The sequence below is a fragment of the Dermacentor variabilis genome, chromosome 6 (assembly GCF_050947875.1).
Source record: "Dermacentor variabilis isolate Ectoservices chromosome 6, ASM5094787v1, whole genome shotgun sequence".
In the NCBI taxonomy this organism is placed as follows: domain Eukaryota; kingdom Metazoa; phylum Arthropoda; class Arachnida; order Ixodida; family Ixodidae; genus Dermacentor; species Dermacentor variabilis.
Window position 1 is genome coordinate 129609065 of NC_134573.1, and position 19952 is coordinate 129629016.

At 44.4% G+C, this 19952-nt stretch overlaps 1 protein-coding gene across 1 annotated transcript; it reads left to right on the top strand.

Moving 5' to 3' along the window:
* The first annotated feature begins 119 nt into the window (after positions 1 to 119).
* Positions 120 to 17962, top strand: LOC142585223 (synaptophysin-like protein 2). The gene is made up of 7 exons (XM_075695811.1): positions 120 to 260; positions 385 to 492; positions 1323 to 1389; positions 3017 to 3138; positions 4291 to 4504; positions 11382 to 11579; positions 17526 to 17962. The coding sequence occupies exons 3-7, from the start codon at positions 1330 to 1332 to the stop codon at positions 17715 to 17717; spliced, it is 786 nt and encodes a 261-aa protein (XP_075551926.1). The 5' UTR covers positions 120 to 260; positions 385 to 492; positions 1323 to 1329; the 3' UTR covers positions 17718 to 17962.
* Positions 17963 to 19952: the final 1990 nt, after the last annotated feature.

Consider the following 19952-nt stretch of genomic DNA (forward strand, 5'->3'; position numbering starts at 1 on the left):
TTTACAACGAGCCAATAATGTTAAAGTTAAAAGTTTTTAACATGCGCGTACACGCTACTAAGCGCTCTCTGACGGCTTGTAGCCACAACTCTACAAACGCATTAAAACTGGTTCAAAGAGCAAGGCAGGCGTTGGTCTGCGTGGGGCGGAGCCAATATCAGCGGAGCTTATGGATTCCGCATAAGCTAAGCAGCAGAAAAACACGGGACGGAAACACGCAGAGTCGGACTGGTTGTCGGGCGCGCCTGCTACTTTGACAGGTAAATGTTACGCGACCCTGCACTCATTGCGGACGCTACACAACGGTCGTTTTAGACCTAGTGAAGGGAAGATTGAGAGCGACAGTGTTCTGATTCGTTTTTTCCTCCGCCCATTCGCGCACAGGGCCCGTGGAGGAGCGAGAGGAGACGCAAGGTAGCAGCGGCTGGTGCGGGCAGACTCGGGGCGGCAGGCGATCAGCGGGCATCAGAGTTTCCAGGTTGATTGTTTCAGGTATTCTCTAGATTTGACCTCTCTGAGCGCGCATGTCATGTGCAAAGCGTTTGCTGCAAACTGAGCCTAATTGGGTCGTGTTTTGAACCTTAGGAACAGTCTTTTGCGGAATGTGTCGGTCCGCATTTAGACACCGAAGATCGATATGTATCTCCCGTCCGCGGTCTTCCAAAGGCGATGTAGCAGCGCGGTTGAAATTGTCGGGTGGTCAATTTGCCGCTGCGGAATGTAGCTAATCAGCGTGTCACGTGCGTGACGCGAGTGTTTACTACGACGTTTTGTAAACAGCAATATTTAGGCGCTGAGTTCTCTCGGCAGTGACGCAATTTTCGCTCGTAGGGAGCGGCGCTTTGCCCGAGGCTCGGTAGAGCGAACCGAACGCGCGCTTGCTGTGGAAAAGTTGCGGTTTGGCGTGTAGTGGAAAGCCGCAGGGAGTTGCGGTCTGCTGCTCTAGCAGCTGCGCTGAAATCACGGTACGGGGTTGTTTTCACCGGTGTTTCGCGGCCTCGAGGACGTGACCGCTTCCACATTGCGTGGGCGATGTTTTTATTCCGCTACGGAAGCTATATCGATTTGTGGTCGGTGAGGTGAACTGTTCTATTCCGGCGTGATCTGCCACTTTGCTCGACTGCACTAGGTTTGTGTGATAGAAGTCTGCGAAAACTGAAGCGCGGCATTTTTTTTTCGTTTTTTCCCCTGTAACTGAACTCGCCCAAGAGAAGTAACGGTCGAATGCACGCGGTTTGCGTGCGCTCAATTGCGAAGTGGTTTCCGCCTATTGTTTCTGATGCGGCAGTTACCTTTAATTTCTTTTCCTTTGCCCCGCCTAGGCCAGCGATGGACCTTAATTTCAGAGTCCTAAAAGAACCCAGAGGATTCATCAGAGTCCTGCAGTTTGTAAGTATAATATTTTCGGTAGTGGACGTTTGATTGATTTACTTGATTAGTTGATAATGTGAAAATAGTGCACAAACCATGTTGTTGGATTTGTTACTTTTGATAAATTAAAGCACGGTTCTATTTCATAATGTAAATTTTGTCTTGTGTACGTTTTGGCAGCTTATTGCAAAAAGTAGTAGCTTATAAGTATGCCGGAGAACTTTTGCATTGAATTGCATTGAACTTTTGCATTTGCACAACTTTTGCATTGAACGGTGACATCTGCATAATAAAAGAAGTGTTTGAGTCCTCTTATCGCCTTCAGGTGCCATTCTGTCCATTGAAAACTTAGTTTCACCATATTTCTTGCATCTTCATAATCATTAAAAGTGTACAGCTGCAAAATGGATTCAGAATTTTTAATTCCTCAGTGCGTTTCATGAAGCTTACTGAATGCAGACTTCATGCAAGAACTCTCTACAGCAGCATCAGACATGAGAACTTCAACTATTTCACTTCTAGTATACTTGGAAACAACCTATCCAGCTACTTGAAAAATATGTCCAATGCTAAACATAGCAAAAAACAATGAAAGTGAACCTACTACATCACGACATAGTGACACCGAAAGCAAACATGCAGTCATCTACCTGCTAACTCATTTTACTGAAGCACTTAATGCATACTATTGAAACTTGCAGCAGGGATTCAATCAATAGCATTTAAAGGCGCATGAAACATGTTTTAATTACAACTTTCTTCAGTGCTCATGCTTTTCATGCTGTAGTTTCGTGTGAGCAAATGTGCACGTGGTATCTGAAGAGGGTACACGTTATGCTGTAATATTTGTCCTCATTATATAATGTTGTTTGGACTTTGTGCATGTTTAGGTAAAAAGTAGAACAATGCATGTAGTTCACATGCAACAAGACAAACCAGTTGAACAGCTTGTAATGACACTAGTGTATGCAGGTGACATGTCCATCGCACACTTTCATGTAATTTATTGTAAATCAAGGAATGTTGACACTAGCAGCAGCTTCCCTCTAGCAAATAGTTATTTATTGCCAAATGTGTGAACACATGGGTTGTGACTTGGATGCTGATGCCAATCGTGCAATTGCAATTGAATACAATTGTAGTAAACTTGAAAGTAAAAGTCAGATGTTAGGTTTCTATATAATGGGAGGTGAGCAGTTGAGCTCACGGGCTCGATCCCTGAGGTGGCGGCTGCATCTTGATGGGGGTGAAATGCAAAAACGCTTGTGTACTTAAATTTAGGTGCATATTAATAAACCCCAGGTGGTCAAAATTAACCCAGAGTTTGCCACCACAGTGTGCCTCATAATAAGATGGTGGTTATGGCACATAAAATTTCAGAATTTAAATAACTTCAACCTGAAATTTTCGACAATTTCTTCTTTGTCTTTATCAGTATGATGCTTATAACAAATATTGCATGTAAGGAACATATTTTTGCATCGCATGCAACTGTTTTATAATAAAGTTTGATTGCACTTGACGCTTTCAGTGATTCCAACAAACTTTCCTTTAACAATTTTAAGTGGTTGTCTAGTTCTTGTAATTCATGTTCATGGCAAGGGTGGTAGTGAGCAATGAGCTTGACTGGACCATGACTCTGCAGGTATTTTCCATATTTGCTTTTGCAACCACATCTGGCTTTGGGACCACGTCAATTTTCTCGGTGACCTGCTCTGGAGCAACGACCCCGTTCAAAGTCAGTGTCCAGTTTGGATATCCATTCAGGTGAGCCAATGTTGACAATATAGCAGGCCTTTGTTAACGACATAAAATGCATTTGTGTTGCTCTGCCCACTGTAGTACTCATTCTTCATACTTCCACACTACTAATTTGCCTGCGAGGTTGGCAGCTGTCCATTTGGTTGAGGGATTGAAGAGGATGGTGGCACAAAAAATCACTTCATTCAGGCTGCGATAGTGCTTGCTTGCTTCAGATGAGGTATAGCAAATGAGAAAGCCAGTAGACACCCTGAAAATTGTAGCAGGTTGTAGGCACTCATGCGCTGCATGTTTTTTGGTGAAAGTGCTGTAGGTGTGGCATTCGAATGGCTTTTAAGCAGCAATACAGGATGTAGAAAGATACAAGAATGACCACATGTGAGGATAGCTAAGGGTGTGCACTCTCCTACACTAGCCATCCATTATTCTCTCCACCCAGTGGCTTGACCTCGTTGACGACGAGAGTTCTCATTTCAGTGCACGCTTTATTGACAAAAACTGAAGGCCAACTGACTGTTGCCAGATGTGCCCATTAGCCTTTCACATAGCGTGACTGCCTCCCAAGACTTATCTCCTTGGGAGACCAATACCTGTGTTGCGTGGGGCACTTTTGATCATAATTGAGCCTGATCGGGACCTAATTTCTTTTATCACAATTCAGCCAATTGCCAAAGGCATTGATCATGATCTAGTGGATCTCAATGAAAATTGAAAATAACTGTGTGGATGGATGTCGCTGATGTTTCAGTGGACTCTTGCAGCGTTCCCATCTCCTGCAAAGTGGCATTAGTTACAGTGCTGCGACTATAGCTGTGATTGCTGGGCACATGGCGACAGATGCCATAATACACTCCTTAGGTTAATTTACAACACAGCCCTTAAAGCACATGTGTAATACATATAAAACATTAGGCCATATGGCAAGCCTTCTTTGAAATAAAAAAATATATACTCCTGTTGACTTTGATGGTCATTGGCGAACTGGCCATTGAATGTACACTTGTGAAAGGTGCACACATATTAATATGTAGCTTATATGTTCTCGAAAGTGTGGTGTAATCAGTTGGCAGGCTTACTTACCACTATTTCTTTTTTATATGTTGCAGCGCATCCCTCAGGCAACATGTTTCAATGAATTGGTGATGTCTTTGAATGCAGGATGTCCTACTTCCCCTTCCAAGTGCCCCGTTCCTGCCCTATCACGCCTGACGACCGCATCCTTGAGAGCATTGAACTTCCCTTCAACTTTGCCAGCAATGCAGAGTTCTTTGTTGCCACAGGCGTGCTGTCGTTCCTGTACTGTGTGGGCATCCTTGGCATTTATCTATTCTCCAGCAAGATGTATGCAGAGAACCAGACTGTCCCCATTGTGGTAAGTCTGAGGATGATGAGCTCGTGGCGTTAAATATCATGGGAATATCTCTATATGCAATACAAGAACAGGAAAGTTTTCATTACTGAATATTATTTAAATGCATCATTGTATTTCTCTTATGAAAGAAATAGTGCAGCCCATGACAATGTTAAAACTAGCAATCCTGTTAAGTGAAACCGTGTTAATGTTTCTTGCTGTTGCATTTTCCTTGCTACTATGTCATGTTTTTGCTGTCCCGATTTAAAGCCCATTTACTTCTATGTATTATGCTCCCATTTGATATGCCACCATTCTGTAATGTTCCAGCATGTTTCATTGCATTTGCACACAACGGTCACGTAAATTTACCAGTGCAGAAGCTAGCTCACTCTCGTACGTTGCTATGAAGACGATACTCACAGTTAAGCCTGCCATGCCTCGCATGTGGCCCCGCCCTGAAATGCCGGAAGCATGTGGTCGTCAGTCCCGATAAGTGTGTTCCGGTGCAATATTAGTTTTTGTCGGTTACTACCTAATGTCAGCTTTGCCACATTACTGCTGTGTTATGAAGTGAAGCACATTAAGCATTGAAGGTGCCCACTGTCATGGAACATAGTATGTGCTCCCTAATCATACAAACACACATGCTCCATCCCTGGTTACAATATGTGCACCGAGATGTCTAATAACTCTACTGGCAGCCACTCAGAGCTGTTTATGACGTTGCTGTGTCGATTTGGGACCTTCCTCACTGTTAAATTTTTCCAGCCGTAGCATTTTGTTTATCCATGGCCTCGCAAAACCGTTTCAGTAGGGTTGTACTGCATTTTGCCCGTTACAACCTCAGTACAGTATAACCTCAATATACTCCAGGCTGTTGTCTTTATGGCTTTTACATCATTTTTGCATGTTTCTGGCATAAGGTCCTCGGACTTCTGGCTATGTTTTTTTCTTTCTTTTACTTCAACAGCAGTTATGAGCGGGAGAATGGGGGTCTGTGTGTCCTGTGCATCCATTCATGCATGTAGGTTGTAACAGCAGTGCTGCCAGAGCACCATGGCATCTGCTGCTTAGAATCATAGACATCGTCGCACAGCACAGAAATGTGGACAGAGCAGAAAGAAGGGAGGCACAGCGTGAGAGGGGTGCAGGTAGGTCTGTTGGACTGCCATCAGAAAACCCCCTTTATTAACCTTTATTCGTTACTCTGTGGACGTGCTGTAAATCACATGCATTGACTAAAAGTCGCATGCATAACATGCAACTCACAAGCACATATTACCTTGTTTTCCAATGTATAAGTCACAGTTTTTCCCCAAAAGTCTTGTTGGCACGTTTTGTACAATGGTGTGACACTTATATGCATAAAACCATGTGTGCCGGCACAACCAATATATGAGTTCTCTTTCATCTTTACATTACAAGAAACCATGCACATTGTGACAGAAATCAAATCTTGTATTAACTGTGGAGCGCCCATTGGTACAGATGTTCGCTGATAGGGCTTGCCGTGTAGGTAGAGTGGCAGCAGTAGAGTGCCAGAGAAAAGACGGGGAATGCGGGAGATGGCAATTCAAGACGATGAGCAAAACGTGAACAAGGTGAATGCAGGAGCCAACGTTTCGACAAGTGGACTTGTCTTCTTCAAGGCCTTGAAGAAGACAAGTCCACTTGTCGAAACGTTGGCTCCTGCATTCACCTTGTTCACGTTTCGCTCAGCAGTAGAGTAGCAGCATGAGCGCACGCAACCAACATGGCTTCCATGATATAGGTGCCTTTGTGATTGGAGATCATGCTGTGATTCGCTGTTATAGTTTAATTTTTCTTAAATAAAAGGTTAAACCCACGGAGCTGATGCAATAAAAACCTATGGGGTGCCACAATATTTTATCGTTATGTTGTGGTGCCTGAAATGCACCTGTTACGGTGGTTCTGCAGTTACTGTTGCAAGCCTATGTGAGTTAAATATGCTTATGCACATCCGCACTAGTGGAACTGTGCTTACAGAAAGCTTCTCGCATCAAAATACGACATTGTTAGTTTAACACACTGACCAGTGTTTCAACCGCCGGGGCAATCATGGTGTAGCTTCACTCTCCTCTTGTACGTTGATCAACGTGACTGTAATTGGCTATGAATATTGGCAGAGTCTAACGGGGTGCTAGCTTTTTTCAGCACTTGCATGTGTTAATGAATCATCTGCTTTTAATTGGTCTCCTCAATTGGCAGCACTATAGAAAGGTACTAGGTCTGAGGCCTATTCATCCAGTGGCAGGAAAATGTTGCTGCTTATGGGTCATCCTGCCGGAATGCAGCAAGTATGTTTCTGCTACTGTTGCTGTATATTCAAACACTGTCATTAACAGCTCTGAACACATCCTAGTGAGTCAAGAGCCAAGAATGTGATAACTGTTAACTGATTGACTCATAGAGTTGAGCAATGAGAGATAACTTCCTGGCCATAAGTTATCTTTGGCCATAACTTACGAAGACATGCAAACGCTTTCGGAGCTCATTACACCTTGCCCAAATGGTGCAAGTAGCATATACGATGCCCGTACTAGAAGCAGGGCTGGAAGTGTATTCCAGGCTGTCCAAACTTTCTGCTTGTGAATTAAATGAGATTCAGTGTGCTTTGCTATTCGCTATTTATTTGACTAACACTTTGTAGCAGCGGCTTGTCATGTCTCTGACTCGGAAAGTTTCTGGGTATGGTCACTATTTCATTCATTATTTTCTGCCTAATCACTCGTGGGTGTACTCACTTGGAATATATTTTTTCTTGCTGCGCACAAGGGGCTTGGAATGTAGGTGTCCTGTACTTTGTAATACCTTGCAGCAATGATCTATTATCGATAGTTACTCGCTTACTCGGTGGACTGTTATGAAACATTCAGCTTTGAACATTCGTGTCTTGTCGGTTTAGTTGCCGTCACCCATGCATGGATTCCAGAGTGCGCCCATTCACTTATTATTGATACATTGGCAATAGAGTGAGGTTAAGTTTGCGCGTGACTTTGGGTGGATGTGTGTAGGTAATGTCCGCGAAACTTAGTATGCCAGGAAGCGGCGCTACTCTGTTTATCTCTGTGTGATGAGCGGTACTCAGTCCTGCCAACAGATGCTCCATTGTTGAAGTCCTTTCTTTGGAGGTTAGCAACACAATGCTGGCAGATAAGTGAATTTTTTCTCCTCAAGGTGCGCTATGCATCACGAAGGGCTAGCAACACAAGGCAGTCCCTATGTAGCGGCATTCCATGGACTTGGTCACACAGATTCATTTCATTCCTTAATATGTCAGTCACTATTATTGCAGCCAGCTACTGCACACATTTTCCTTCTACGGTTCCACATTTTGCAACATAAACAGAGCAGAGTGTGTTAGCAAAAACTTAGTTGTATTTCGAACAGCTGATTGTGCAGTAGCAGGGTAGAAGTGTTAAGTTTCGTATTTGTGCGCTTTTGCTGAGGCAATGTGTGGCGTGCCACCGAAAGGTGCCATCTTGTTACTCTAGAGCAAACTGCTCCACGAAAATGGTCTGTAAGAATAGCTGCAGCACTCCTGTGCCTTTATGTGCAGTTGTATGTTTATAGTATGTGCTACTGATGTTTGATGCTGTGGTCTCGCAACTCACTCTTTGAGGGTAGACCCCGGTCTGCTTTAGTTCGAGTGGTAGTCTGTCTGATTCAGATTGGCTGCAAATAAATTGTAACATTTTAATTCAATTGCTTTGTTCAGGCAAGAGCCATTTGTGCAATTAAACCTCGATACAACACAACTCTCTATATAAAGAAGTACAGTCAACTTTGGTTAATTTGATCCTTTTGGGCATGACGAAACTGGTAGAATTATTCGGCAGGACGAATTAAACAAAAGGCAGAAAAAGTACAGAGACACTTCGTTGATTCGCATGGTAGTATCATCTTTAAAGTTATCTTTGCCGCAGTGTGTTATGTGGTGAAGCATGCCAAACAGGGGGAAAGGGCCACTGTTATGGGACATAGCACATGTTCATTTACACAAGCACATGTGCTTTCTCCGGCCGCAGTACGAGCATCGACTGGCAGGCCTTCAGAGTTTTAGATAGACCCCCACTCGTTTGCTGGCTTTAAACGTCCCCTCGACTTTCTGAATTTTTTTTATTTTATGGCCACCATTTCCGCTAGTTTTCCCGAAACTCGGATGGTTTTTCTCTGCTCCTGGGTGCATGGCGCGTATAAGTAAGAAGCGCATACTAGGCCCTGTTAATGGTCTCAATACGGCACATCCATGACAGGTGAAATGAGGGCTCAAATCGCCACAGCATCAGAAACAGTGCTGAATGGCTGCCGGTATGCGTATAAGGCACCTAGATGCTCGTATTATGTCCCGTGACACTGGTCCCTTTCCATTCTTCATATGCTTCACCAAAATAAATTGTGTAAGCTTCACTGCATAACATGACTGTATTGTGGCGAAGTGAAGCTGGCTTGTGAAGTCCGAATTATTGGGCAAAAGGCAATTTTGGGCCCATAGAAATCTGTGAGCATCAGCCGGTGCATTCGGTTCTGATCGAATTAGCTGAAAAATCAAATAAGCCTGAGACAAATTAACTAACAAAGTCAACTGTGTTAAAGTTTTATAACTTGTCCTTAGAACACCACGTATTTTAAACCTCAGTATGACAAATTGTGTTTGTACGAGAGTTTAATATAACAAAACTGCACTGCCACTGCCAAGGCACACTAAGACAGTAAATAAAAACTTCTGCGAATGCAGATGGTCCAATGGTTGAATTACATGCAGCTGCTTGCAAACACACCTCTGATATCGTTAGCTGCACTATCGAGAGCTACCACCGAAGCAGAGCAACGTAATGTTCTGTATAAAGTTCAAGTGTGCTAAGATCCTAACACATTGCGGTGTACCGTGGGCTGTGTGCTTTAGGTGCATGAGAAAGTATGCGAGGATGATCCGAAAATGATGGTAGCTTGATGAGCACCATCTTCCCGCTTGAGCAAGGGGAAAGGGAGAGCTTGCAGTAGCGAGTTGGAGACAAGTTGGCGTGTGTCTCCTTTCCTAGTGCGGCCGTGGTTGTGCATGGCTGAGTGCATGCACAGCTTGCTCGCCCTCTTCTCGAGGTAATCTGCTGCACGTGCAAAGACTTGGCGAAGCAAGGTGGTGCAGCATTGTGCGCTGTCTTCCTGCGTGTGCCGTGCTGGAGGTTGTGCAATCTAGAGTTTTGGAGATGCAATGAAGCGACAGGCAGACGTAGCATTCGCTCCCCACTGCTGGCACTATTTATAATACTGTCATCACACTGAGGGCAACACTATCAGCTGCTGAGATGGAGTGGGCGCAAAAACCTGGCCTTAATTAGCTTTGCTTCATACCGCTAATATGAAGATATCGTCGCTGACTCTCAAATTCAACAAAATTGTGTGTTTTTTTTTCTCATTTAAGTGTGCTTTTTCTGATTTTCCCTGTTATCAGAAAATATTTCGGCCCTTCCCATGTAAGAAAAACCCATTGGCACCTCTACTTATCTGCAAAAAAGATCGAATTTCAATATAACAGAGCAAGTTGCCAATTTTACTGGCTTATACATATAGAGATTTAACTGCACATTGTTATCTTTGAGACCACAAAAAAAAATAGCGGGGAGCCACCAGATGTGTGACAGTCTATTAGCAATCATAACTGTCCCTCTATTCGAAATTTAAATTTATGCAAGTATGTGACAATTTACACACAGGAGGAGGACAAAAGGCGAGTGCCTGAATAGGCCCTCTCTCCTATAAAACTGTGCATTGCACTTGAATGAATGTCAATTATGTAAATATACGGCACCGCGAACAAGTCCAAAATGGTCGATGCCGTATATTTACGGCGCCGTCCTTACATTTAAAATGTGCGCCAATTTCCTAACTTTTTCTTTTCTCGCATGTGCTGTCGCTATGTGGGAATACAAGGAACCTTTTTCTCGCGCCTCCCTTTCTGTTTTAGTTGCATGGTTTGTTTTAAAGCTAGTTTGTTCCGCCGTATCTATATATTACTGCTCGCGTATTGGTGTGCGCACGGCCGTTTGGGTTTTGTTGCGCGGGCGGTTTCAGCTTCTTGCGCTCGCAAAACTGATGGCTATCTTCTTACTAATCTCTCGAAGGGCAATCGCCTGTTGCTCGCTCGTTTAGTGCTCACAGAGGTTCGTATAGGAAAGATGCTGCCATGCATGCGTTTCCTTTTCTTTTTTTGGAGACTTGCAAAAACTAATTGCCTCTGGTTGGCGATAAGATGAAGATTAGCGGAAGTTCTTCACACGTTTTGTTATTTTGATGGGCACACAACCACACAGTTTTCTTGAGTGCGCTCACCTACGCAGTTTGATTACACTATGAACGTAAATATTAGTGTAAGAGCATGAACATTTGAGACTTGCGAAATATTTTCGTGTGCATCTTCTAAGCCTTACTGCTTAACAATGCATCAAATATTTAATTCTTATAAGCTTATTTCCATTTTTAATTGTTGTTACTCGTGAATAACCAGTACATATATACCACACAAAAGATTTTTTTCTCATTTTACCATCACCTTAGAAAAATTACAGTAAATTTTTTTTGAAATAGGTCCCTCAGAATAATTGAAATCTGCAATAAAAAAAAATCGACCCTGGGCGGTTGCATAGGGTGAAAAAAATTGACCCTGAAAGGGCTAACATATCAATGACACATGAACATTATATGCTAATATCAAATGAATAGATGAATGAATGTGCCACAGTGCTTGGCACAGTAAAGCAAAAGTTCCAAGTAATTGTAACACATCCATGATAAAATTTTATGCACACTTCAGTAAGAGCAGTGCTGTTAGTGCTTGTGGACATGGATGTGGGAATTTCCTGTCGTTACTGTGCAGGACCTGGGCCTGACAACACTGATGGCACTCTTCTGGTTTGCGGGCTCATGTGCCTGGGCCCAGGGAGTGCGTGATGTCAAGTTTTACATGAGCCCTGACAACATTTACAAGTGGCCTGCCATTGGCATCTGCAGGGATGAAATGGCCCGGTGTGATTCTGAGTCAAGCGGAAGCTTTGCCACCCTGAATGTGTCCTTGGTGAGTCAAGAGGGAGCAAGGTTGTGTCTAGCAATCATGAACATATACATACAGTGCTTGCAAAGGCGAGACCTTAAAAGAAAGAATGGCAGACGGCAATATGAGCAAGATTTTGCTCTGTTGCGCAGTATAGTCTTTGTGAAAACTCTATGTTGAATGTGATTTATCAACTAGCCCAAGCCTCCACCTAGTTTAGCCGCACTAAGATCTGTGAAAAGCTCTGTGAAGACTACAACAGATGTTGTGTCAAAAATGCAGTAGACGGATTCTGTCCTTTTGATTTTTTTCTTTTTTGTTCACTCGTTTAACTTGTGCCCATCCCACTTCAAAGGGATGTGGCCACAGGCATCATCGTCATCACCATCGTGGTATGCGAAATTATGCAGATGGCTGGCTGTGCTACTGGCCATTGTTAGCCCAAGGCTGCATTTATATCAGCAATTTGCAGTGGTCATGCGACCATATTTGTCATAACTTGCTGCTTTGGTTGAAAAGGGACCAATATTGTGAAGTCACTCGCTGACTCAGCTCTATGACTGAAGTCTCAAAAGTGCTGAACCAATCAGCATGCAGGAGCAGGATGTCGGAAAACAAAGGTGTTGTGCCTGACGGATGGACAGCGCAACGGCAGAGCGAAAACAATACGGCTTTATTTAGCCATCAACTTAACAGCGGCGGGCGAACTGCCCGACTCTAAGTTACAAGAATAGAAGCGCGTGCCAACTTGACTGCCGGCACTTTTAAGTACAACCAAGAGTGATAACGTTTGTGCCGCTACCACGATGCATGCCTAGCTGTGATGCCTTGTCGCCTAGGCGCATGACATATCATCTCCCCTACACTTGTTTACTGTCCCGTAGTAGGATTAGGTGCCGTAGCGATTGGGAGGTCCGTGCTGATGTAGTGGGTAGTGGTGACCCTGTTCGGCAGCTTCCCTGGGTGTCGACGGCTGTTCCAAAGGCTCAGTGGTGCAGCTAGCGCTTGTGCCAGCTGTAACGTGGTCTTTGTCGTGGAAGTCGGTGGCTGTGATGACCGTGTTGTCAGAGTCCGGAGCACGTACGATGTGGTTACGGTGGCGCACCCACTCACACGCACCCCGGGGGGCCACAACACTAACACGATACGACACTAGACCGGTGCAGATAAAAATGGTAGCACTGAACCACCTTGGTCCTCAGCGAAAATTGCGGACACGCATAAAGTCTTCGCTGAACGTAGTCGTGCGATGCCTGTGGCAACTGGTGCCCTGAAACTGTTTGCAGGTGGCCCGCTCCTCAATGGAGGGCCTGACGAGGCTTAGCCTAGTCCTGAGGCGCCTCCCCAACAGCAAAAGAGAGGCAGTAGTTGCAGTAGTTGCTTGCGGAGTGTTGTGGTATGACAGGAGGAAGTCTGCGAGCTTCGATGGTGATGTGGGTCGGCTGGACTTCCGAAGTGCACCCTTCAGCGTCTGGACGAAACGTTCTGCCAGACCATTGCTGCTGGGATGATACGGAGCTGTTCTAACGTGTCTGGTTCCTACTCGCTACAGGTACTCCTGAAAATCTGCAGAAGGGAACTGAGTGCCGTTGTCGGACACTAAAGTCTTGGGAAATCCGAATCTGCAAAACAGTTCGTGTAGGCATGAAATGGTTGCTTCAGTGGTGGTGGTCCGCATTGGAAACACTCCTGGCCACTTTGAATGTGCATCAACCACCGCGAGGTACGTCGCTCCGTTTATCGGGCCAGCAAAATCGACATGCAACCATTGCCAAGGGCACGTAAGCCATGCCAAAAGATGTAAGGGTGCTTTAGGCGGCAGATTGCGATTAGACGTGCAAGCGGTGCAAGACGCGGTGAAACGCTCTGTCACTATCGATAGTAGGCCACTAAACGTAGCTCTTGCTAGTTCTTTGGTGCGAACAACACCTGGATGACCTTGGTGCAACTCGTCCAAAATGAATGTGCGGAATTTTTCTGGAACAAGTACATGCATTCCCAGCATAATGCATCCTCGATGTATGGACAGTTCTAATCTTCTATGAATTAGTGGTTTGATTTCATCCAGGACCCTACGCGGCCAGCCTGACAAGATATAATGGGTCACAGTAGCACCATGTGAAGTTTCACGAGCAATATCATTGCTGTTGATCGGCATAGTGTCGAAGCGTAGGTCATAAAAAGATTCTTCCTGTTCTTCGACCGTTGGCTGTGTTATTGGCAGCCTAAAGAAGCAATATGCGTAAGTGTTCTGTGCAGAAAGCCGGAACATTAATGAAAAAGAATAGGCCGACAAACCAACTGCCCATTGTCGTAATCTTGCAGCGGCAATTGCTGGTACGCCAGTCTTGGGACCAAAAGTTGTAGCCAGAGGCTCGTGGTCCGTGATCAAAACAAAATGCCTTGCATACACGTAGTAATGGAATTTTTTAATGCTGAACACAAGAGCTAAGGCTTCTTTTTCTAATTGGCTATAGCCTTTCTCAGCACGACTCAAGGTGCATGAGGCATATGCTATTGGCCTTATCTGAACGTCAGAAAAAATTTGTGACAACACTGCACCTACCCGTAGGCGGACGCATTACAAAATAGCTGCAGGGGCAGGCCTGGATCATAGTGTGCCAAGATTGGAGCTGACGAAAGCAGCTTCTTGATGTGCTGAAAGGCGCGATCGCAAGCTGTGTTCCAATACCAGGCGACGTCTTTCTAGAAGAGCCTGTTTAAGGGGAAAAGAACAGTGGATAAGTTTGGAACAAACTTTCCATAGTGGTTGATGAGGCCTAGCAGCGATTGAAGTTGGTGCTTATCAATTGGCACCAGTGCCTTGGTTTTTACGACCACTTTTTCGTCTGTTGGGTGGATGCCGTGTTTGTTTGTTGATTACATGGCCCAGATAAGTCAGCTCATCATGAAAGAATTCGCACTTCGATGGCTTTACGCGAATTCCACGTTCTGATAGTCTTTTGAGAACTGCATCAAGGTTCTGCAAGTGTTCTTCCTTTGAGCAACCCGTAATTAGGATATCGTCAATGTAGCAAGACACGAAGTTGAAGCCCTTCAAGACATTATCCATTATATTTTGGAATATTGCAGGTGCTGAAGCAATTCCAAAGGGCCAACAATTCACGGCGTAAAGACCCTTGTGGACCCGCCGTGGTTGCTCAGTGGCTATGGTGTTGGGCTGCTGAGCACGAGGTCGCGGGATCGAATCCCGGCCACGGCGGCCGCATTTCGATGGGGGCGAAATGCGAAAACACCCGTGTACTTAGATTTAGGTGCACGTTAAAGAACCCCAGGTGGTCGAAATTTCCGGAGTCCTCCACTACGGCGTGCCTCATAATCAGAAAGTGGTTTTGGCACGTAAAACCCCAAATATTATTAAATATTATTAAGACCCTTGTGGGTGTTAAGCTTAAGGTACCATTCTGACTCTCGATCCATTTCTACTAGCTGGTACGCCTTGTTAAGATCAATTTTAGAGAATTGCTGTCCGCCAGCGAGGGCTGCAAACAGCTCGTTGGGCTTGGGTAACGGGTAATGTTCTACATCTAGTGTGGGGTTCAGTGTCGGCTTGTAATCACCGCATACTCTTATTGACCCGTCCCGCTTCAAAACTGGTACCACCAGAGTGGCATACCTGCTACTTGTTACCGGTGTCAATATGCCCATCTGTTCTTGTCTAGACAACTCTTGCTCAACAGTACTTTTTAGAGAAAACTGAATGCTTCGAGCTTTGAAAAATTTTGACGTCTTCCCATCTTGGAAAACAAGAGTCGGCTTCTCACCTCGGATGGTGCTTGGATGGTGCCTGAAGAGGTCCTAATGGCGGTCAAGCAAGGATTGTAGCTCGGAAATTCGTTGATTGCTTAGTAATGTCTCACCCTGTAGCTGTTGCAGGCCACGAACTTGGCTCCAATTGTCGCGCACTTGATGAAGCCACTTGTGCCCGAACAGCACTGGCCCACTCTTAGGAAGCGTGTTCAACGGCAAGCACTGGCCCGATAACCTTGGCCTCGTCCGTTATGTCGTGTGGCAAGAGCAATGCAAGCAGGCATGAATAACACCAATCGTGAGACGTTGTCAGTGTGGCGATGGGCAGGTAGCACTCATTGGGAATGTTGGTTGCCATGAGTAAAGCCCTTCCATACATGTTTTGCTGACTATGTTAAGTATTGCCAACCTGCCCTTCTCCTCCGTGCTCCTCCCTTGCTCACAGTCTCCGGTGTCAAGCAAAACTAGTGTAATCCCAGCTTCTGTTTTCAAGTGGAAGTGATGCCACTGCTGCATAGAGGGCCGAGCATGCAACACACGGAAATTTAGGAAAGGAAAATTCCAGAAGTGGAACTAGTGGAAATGGAAACCCTGGAAGTGGAAATCACAGAAGCAAAATTGGCGTGAGCGACGAATCGAGGATAAGCAGTGCACATCAAAGGTTGGTGCTACTTGGCAAAAGCGGTGGTGGTGCCTGGATGGAGGGGCTTTATCCACGAATAGCTCCTTGGTCATCAGTTGCAACCTGTTGCCTGGCCTTTGTCAGTTGCCATTGCAAAAACCACCTAAGTGGTTTTTTTAGGGTTGTTTGAATAGTGAAATTTCCAAATCGAATTAAATACGGACACATGTTTGAGGAAATTGACCTTCATATATAGAATACTTTCTTGTTTCTAAATGAAGTAAAATGTAAAGTTTGCATGGAGTTCATTTGGTAAAAGATTGAGGCTTATTTACATTATTTCTTATGTGCATGTAATGACGTTAGCTACTGGACGAGAAACAACTGCTTGCATTTATCTTGTGTACCATGGCAGTGAAGGTAATGAAATGAGAACAGCATGTCACCATATCCATGTATAAATTATAGTGTGTTGTATTCGTTGAAAGAGAGAAGTGCGGTGTTAGAGTAGTACTGCACATTATTTTAACCCTTTAAAAAAGTCCAAAGCCACGAAATCCAGAAATGCGTAAAAAAAATCAAAATTTTTTATTATTGCACGTCTCGATGGCAAATTTTTTGCAGATTTGAAATATGTATGACATTGGGTAGTTAATTCACAACTTGTCTTAAATTACACAAATGTAAAGCAAAGAGGCACTGGTGGAAGGTTACGTCCATCTAACTTCATTCATTGCTGTGCCATATCAAAACTATTGTTGCAGTTGACAAAATCAGCCACTAGATATGTCTATAGCATTGACAACACTGTCATTTCTTTCAATGTTTTCATGAAGAAGCAAACCATCTTTGGAGTTTGACTGGCCAATCAAATGAAAGCCATGCATTCACAGTGGGCGCAGCAACATGCGACTGGAAGCTACCATGTTTACAATCTCTACCGGATGAACGGAGTCTGTAGGCCACTTAGCGGCCAAAGACAGAACTCACCAGAACATCTAAATCGATTGCATCAGCCTGGCCCTTGTCTGGCACTTGAAAAGAGCGCCCAAACGCATGAATGAGACAGGCTTGGTCTTGGCACTTATTGCAAAAAAAATTGTAACCGAGTAAGACTCGTCCCTGCCTCTGAAAGGGTTAAAATGGATGCAAATATGGTAATATTGGTTAAACAATCAGTTGCTTTGCCTAAATCAAGAATAATTTGTATATAGGCTGTCTGAAAGCAAGGCATTCTTATTGAATGACAGGAAATTATTGTCCTCAAGTTACCTGGCCAGTGCATTTGCTCAGAAGCTGGTGCCTCTGGGCAGCGACTGTGATTCTTCTACAGCAGAATCAGTTTGAGCAGTGCTCACTAGGATCTCTGTCCCTCGTGAGTTCATTACATGTTATCCCTTATGCTCGAGCAGAAACGAAGTCTACAATTTAAAATAGTAAGTTATTCAATCAAATAACTATGACTATGTTCAATTCATGTTTGAAATTTAGAACATTCGCACGCCCATAGTTTTCTCTGTGTAAGGAAATGTCTTGAAAGCCAGGTTGCTGTAGCCACACCTTTCTTTCTTTGTCAGATCTTGGGATTCTTCAATGTGCTCCTTTGGGTGGCTGGTTGCTGGTTTGTCTACAAAGAGACCAGCTTCCATGGCCAGCGTCAGCAGCCCCCGGTTGGTGGGGCAGTGCCGCCGTTCCCGCAATCTAATGCCCAGTACCCGCCGCAGTCTCCGCCACCGATCCAGAGCCCAACTTTCGGGACGCAGTACTGAGCCCCAGCGCACATTAAGACCAATGCACCTTGGCAAAACCCCGCGTTTAGGAGGCTGTGCACAGAATACAGAGTGGGAATAGCACGGAATCGGGGTTGTAGCACACCGAGGCAAGCTGTCCTAATCTGATGCTCTTTGAAGAGTCTGTTATAACATATAAGATCCAGAGGAACCACAAGATGGGGCTCTTGTGACAACTAGACAATGCATGAAGAGCTTCAGTATGGTGCCAGTTGTGTGGAAAAAGAGGCTGACAAGTCCTCTAGTTGTAACGTCAATACATACACTGTACCCGTGCTCCACCTTAGCTCTCCTAAGGGCAGAGGTTGGTATTGCGAACAAAGACATGCAAGCATAGGGCATCCATGTGTCTTTGTCTTATTGCCCCACATTATTAGTGCGAAAACTTGATGGACTCTTCATTTCATTTGTCAATTCTGAAGGGCCCAATTTTGTGTGTGCTTGTTACATTGTCTACAAATTGCAAGAAGAGCAACATGACATCTTGGAGCTTGGTCTGCACAAATCTGCTTTTTGCCATGTTCGCAGACACCATCTTGCTTCTCGTCACCCTGTATGAACATAGGGAATTGCAAAAAAGAGAGAGAGGAAGAAGCAGCAGAAAAGTGCAGCCTGCTGAGATGGCCAGCAACTCCACTGAAGTGTTAGAATGTTAGAAAACTGAATTTTGTTGCAAGAGGCCACTCGTGCCACCTTCCTTCACTTGGGGTTTTGCCAACGTGCTGGTGATTTGACCTCTTCCATATAGGTTGCGCCATTATGTTTACAGTGTTTGTTTCCATATGGCACGTTTGTGAATCAGGAGATGCTTTTCCCAGTTTATTTTTTTTTTCTTTTGAAAACTGCTACACCCGCTGAAAAACAGATTAGGCATTGTTATTGCATTGCTTTATTTAGGGAAATGGCACCGCACCTGCACAAGTAAGATGACGTCTGCAGCTTGCGCACCAAGATTTGAATGCTTGAGAGCCGCAAAAATGTGCTAGACATAAGCACACACACAAAAGGTCTGTCTCTCTTGAAGCTTTACGTTTGCCTAGTGAAATTTACCTTGAATGTGTCCATACACGCAACAACATTATTGCACAGCTAATGTGCAGCCTACTTATTTTATACACTTATCTTTTTAGGTTGCGCTTTTCTTAGGTTTTTTGGCAGAGTTAATGCAAATTTTCTTTTTGTTTTCAACTTTACTAGCGGTTGCCGTGACTTCCTCTAGCATGTATGTGTGTTTTATGCTCTGTGACACTAGACTTGTATTTTATTAGTCTTTTGTCTCTTGAGTTTCACTTGCTGAGGCCGTTTGTACAAGGAGGTCGAAATTTATTAACTGCCCACTGAGCTAACCAATGAATCTCATTTCACTGTTGTGTGCTAAATGTTCAGCCATAATTTCACTGCAGCCCCCAGTTGTGCTCCAGAAGTTCAGGGCTTGCAAATAAGTGGATTTTTGGCGATCTCTTGCCCTTTTATTCTGTGATGATTTTGGCATGTTTGTTTGCAGCTACTTAATTTGCGAGATGTCCAAAGTCTTACCACCTGTGCTCTGTAGTCAAACCTTAACCCTTATCTTGCATTTTGTTTTCTTTATCTACTTGCGATTAACATAGTTTCAGCCAGTTGTGGTCTTGAAGATGACGGCATCCATAGCCCTTGTTTCGCACGGTACAGTGGCAGAGAAGTTTTATTTTTTTTTCTGTTCGACATAGCAATACAAAGTGACTTTGTACGATGACACGTTATAGGCCTTGCCTCTTCAGCCACTTAGGTCGCAAGCATGATTCACAATGATAGCGCAGCGAAATTTGAAACTGCCAGTGAATTGGCTTGCAGAGCGGACCTAATACATAGTAGGCATGTGTGTGTTCGTATACATTATTGGAGGGCAGAAAACACTGTTTCACAGGGCTCCCGATGTTGGTAGACTATTTTTGATTCATAAAACTCTGAACCACTGCTGCAGTTCATGAATAAGAGCACCTTTCAGCTGTGGGGGTAGAAGTTGTTCCCTAATGCTAAGTCAGCTTCTGCTAACATAGAGTTTCCCAATACGGAGTGAGCCGCAGACGAACTAGTATTTACTTAAAGGGCCCGTCACCAGGTCCAGGCATTGCTAACGGACAAGCGCAGTGTGTAGACGATGTGCTGACGACTGTGTGTGTAAAGTATCAAATATCCGTGCAATGCAGAAACAGACGAAATTTCAAAGGAAAG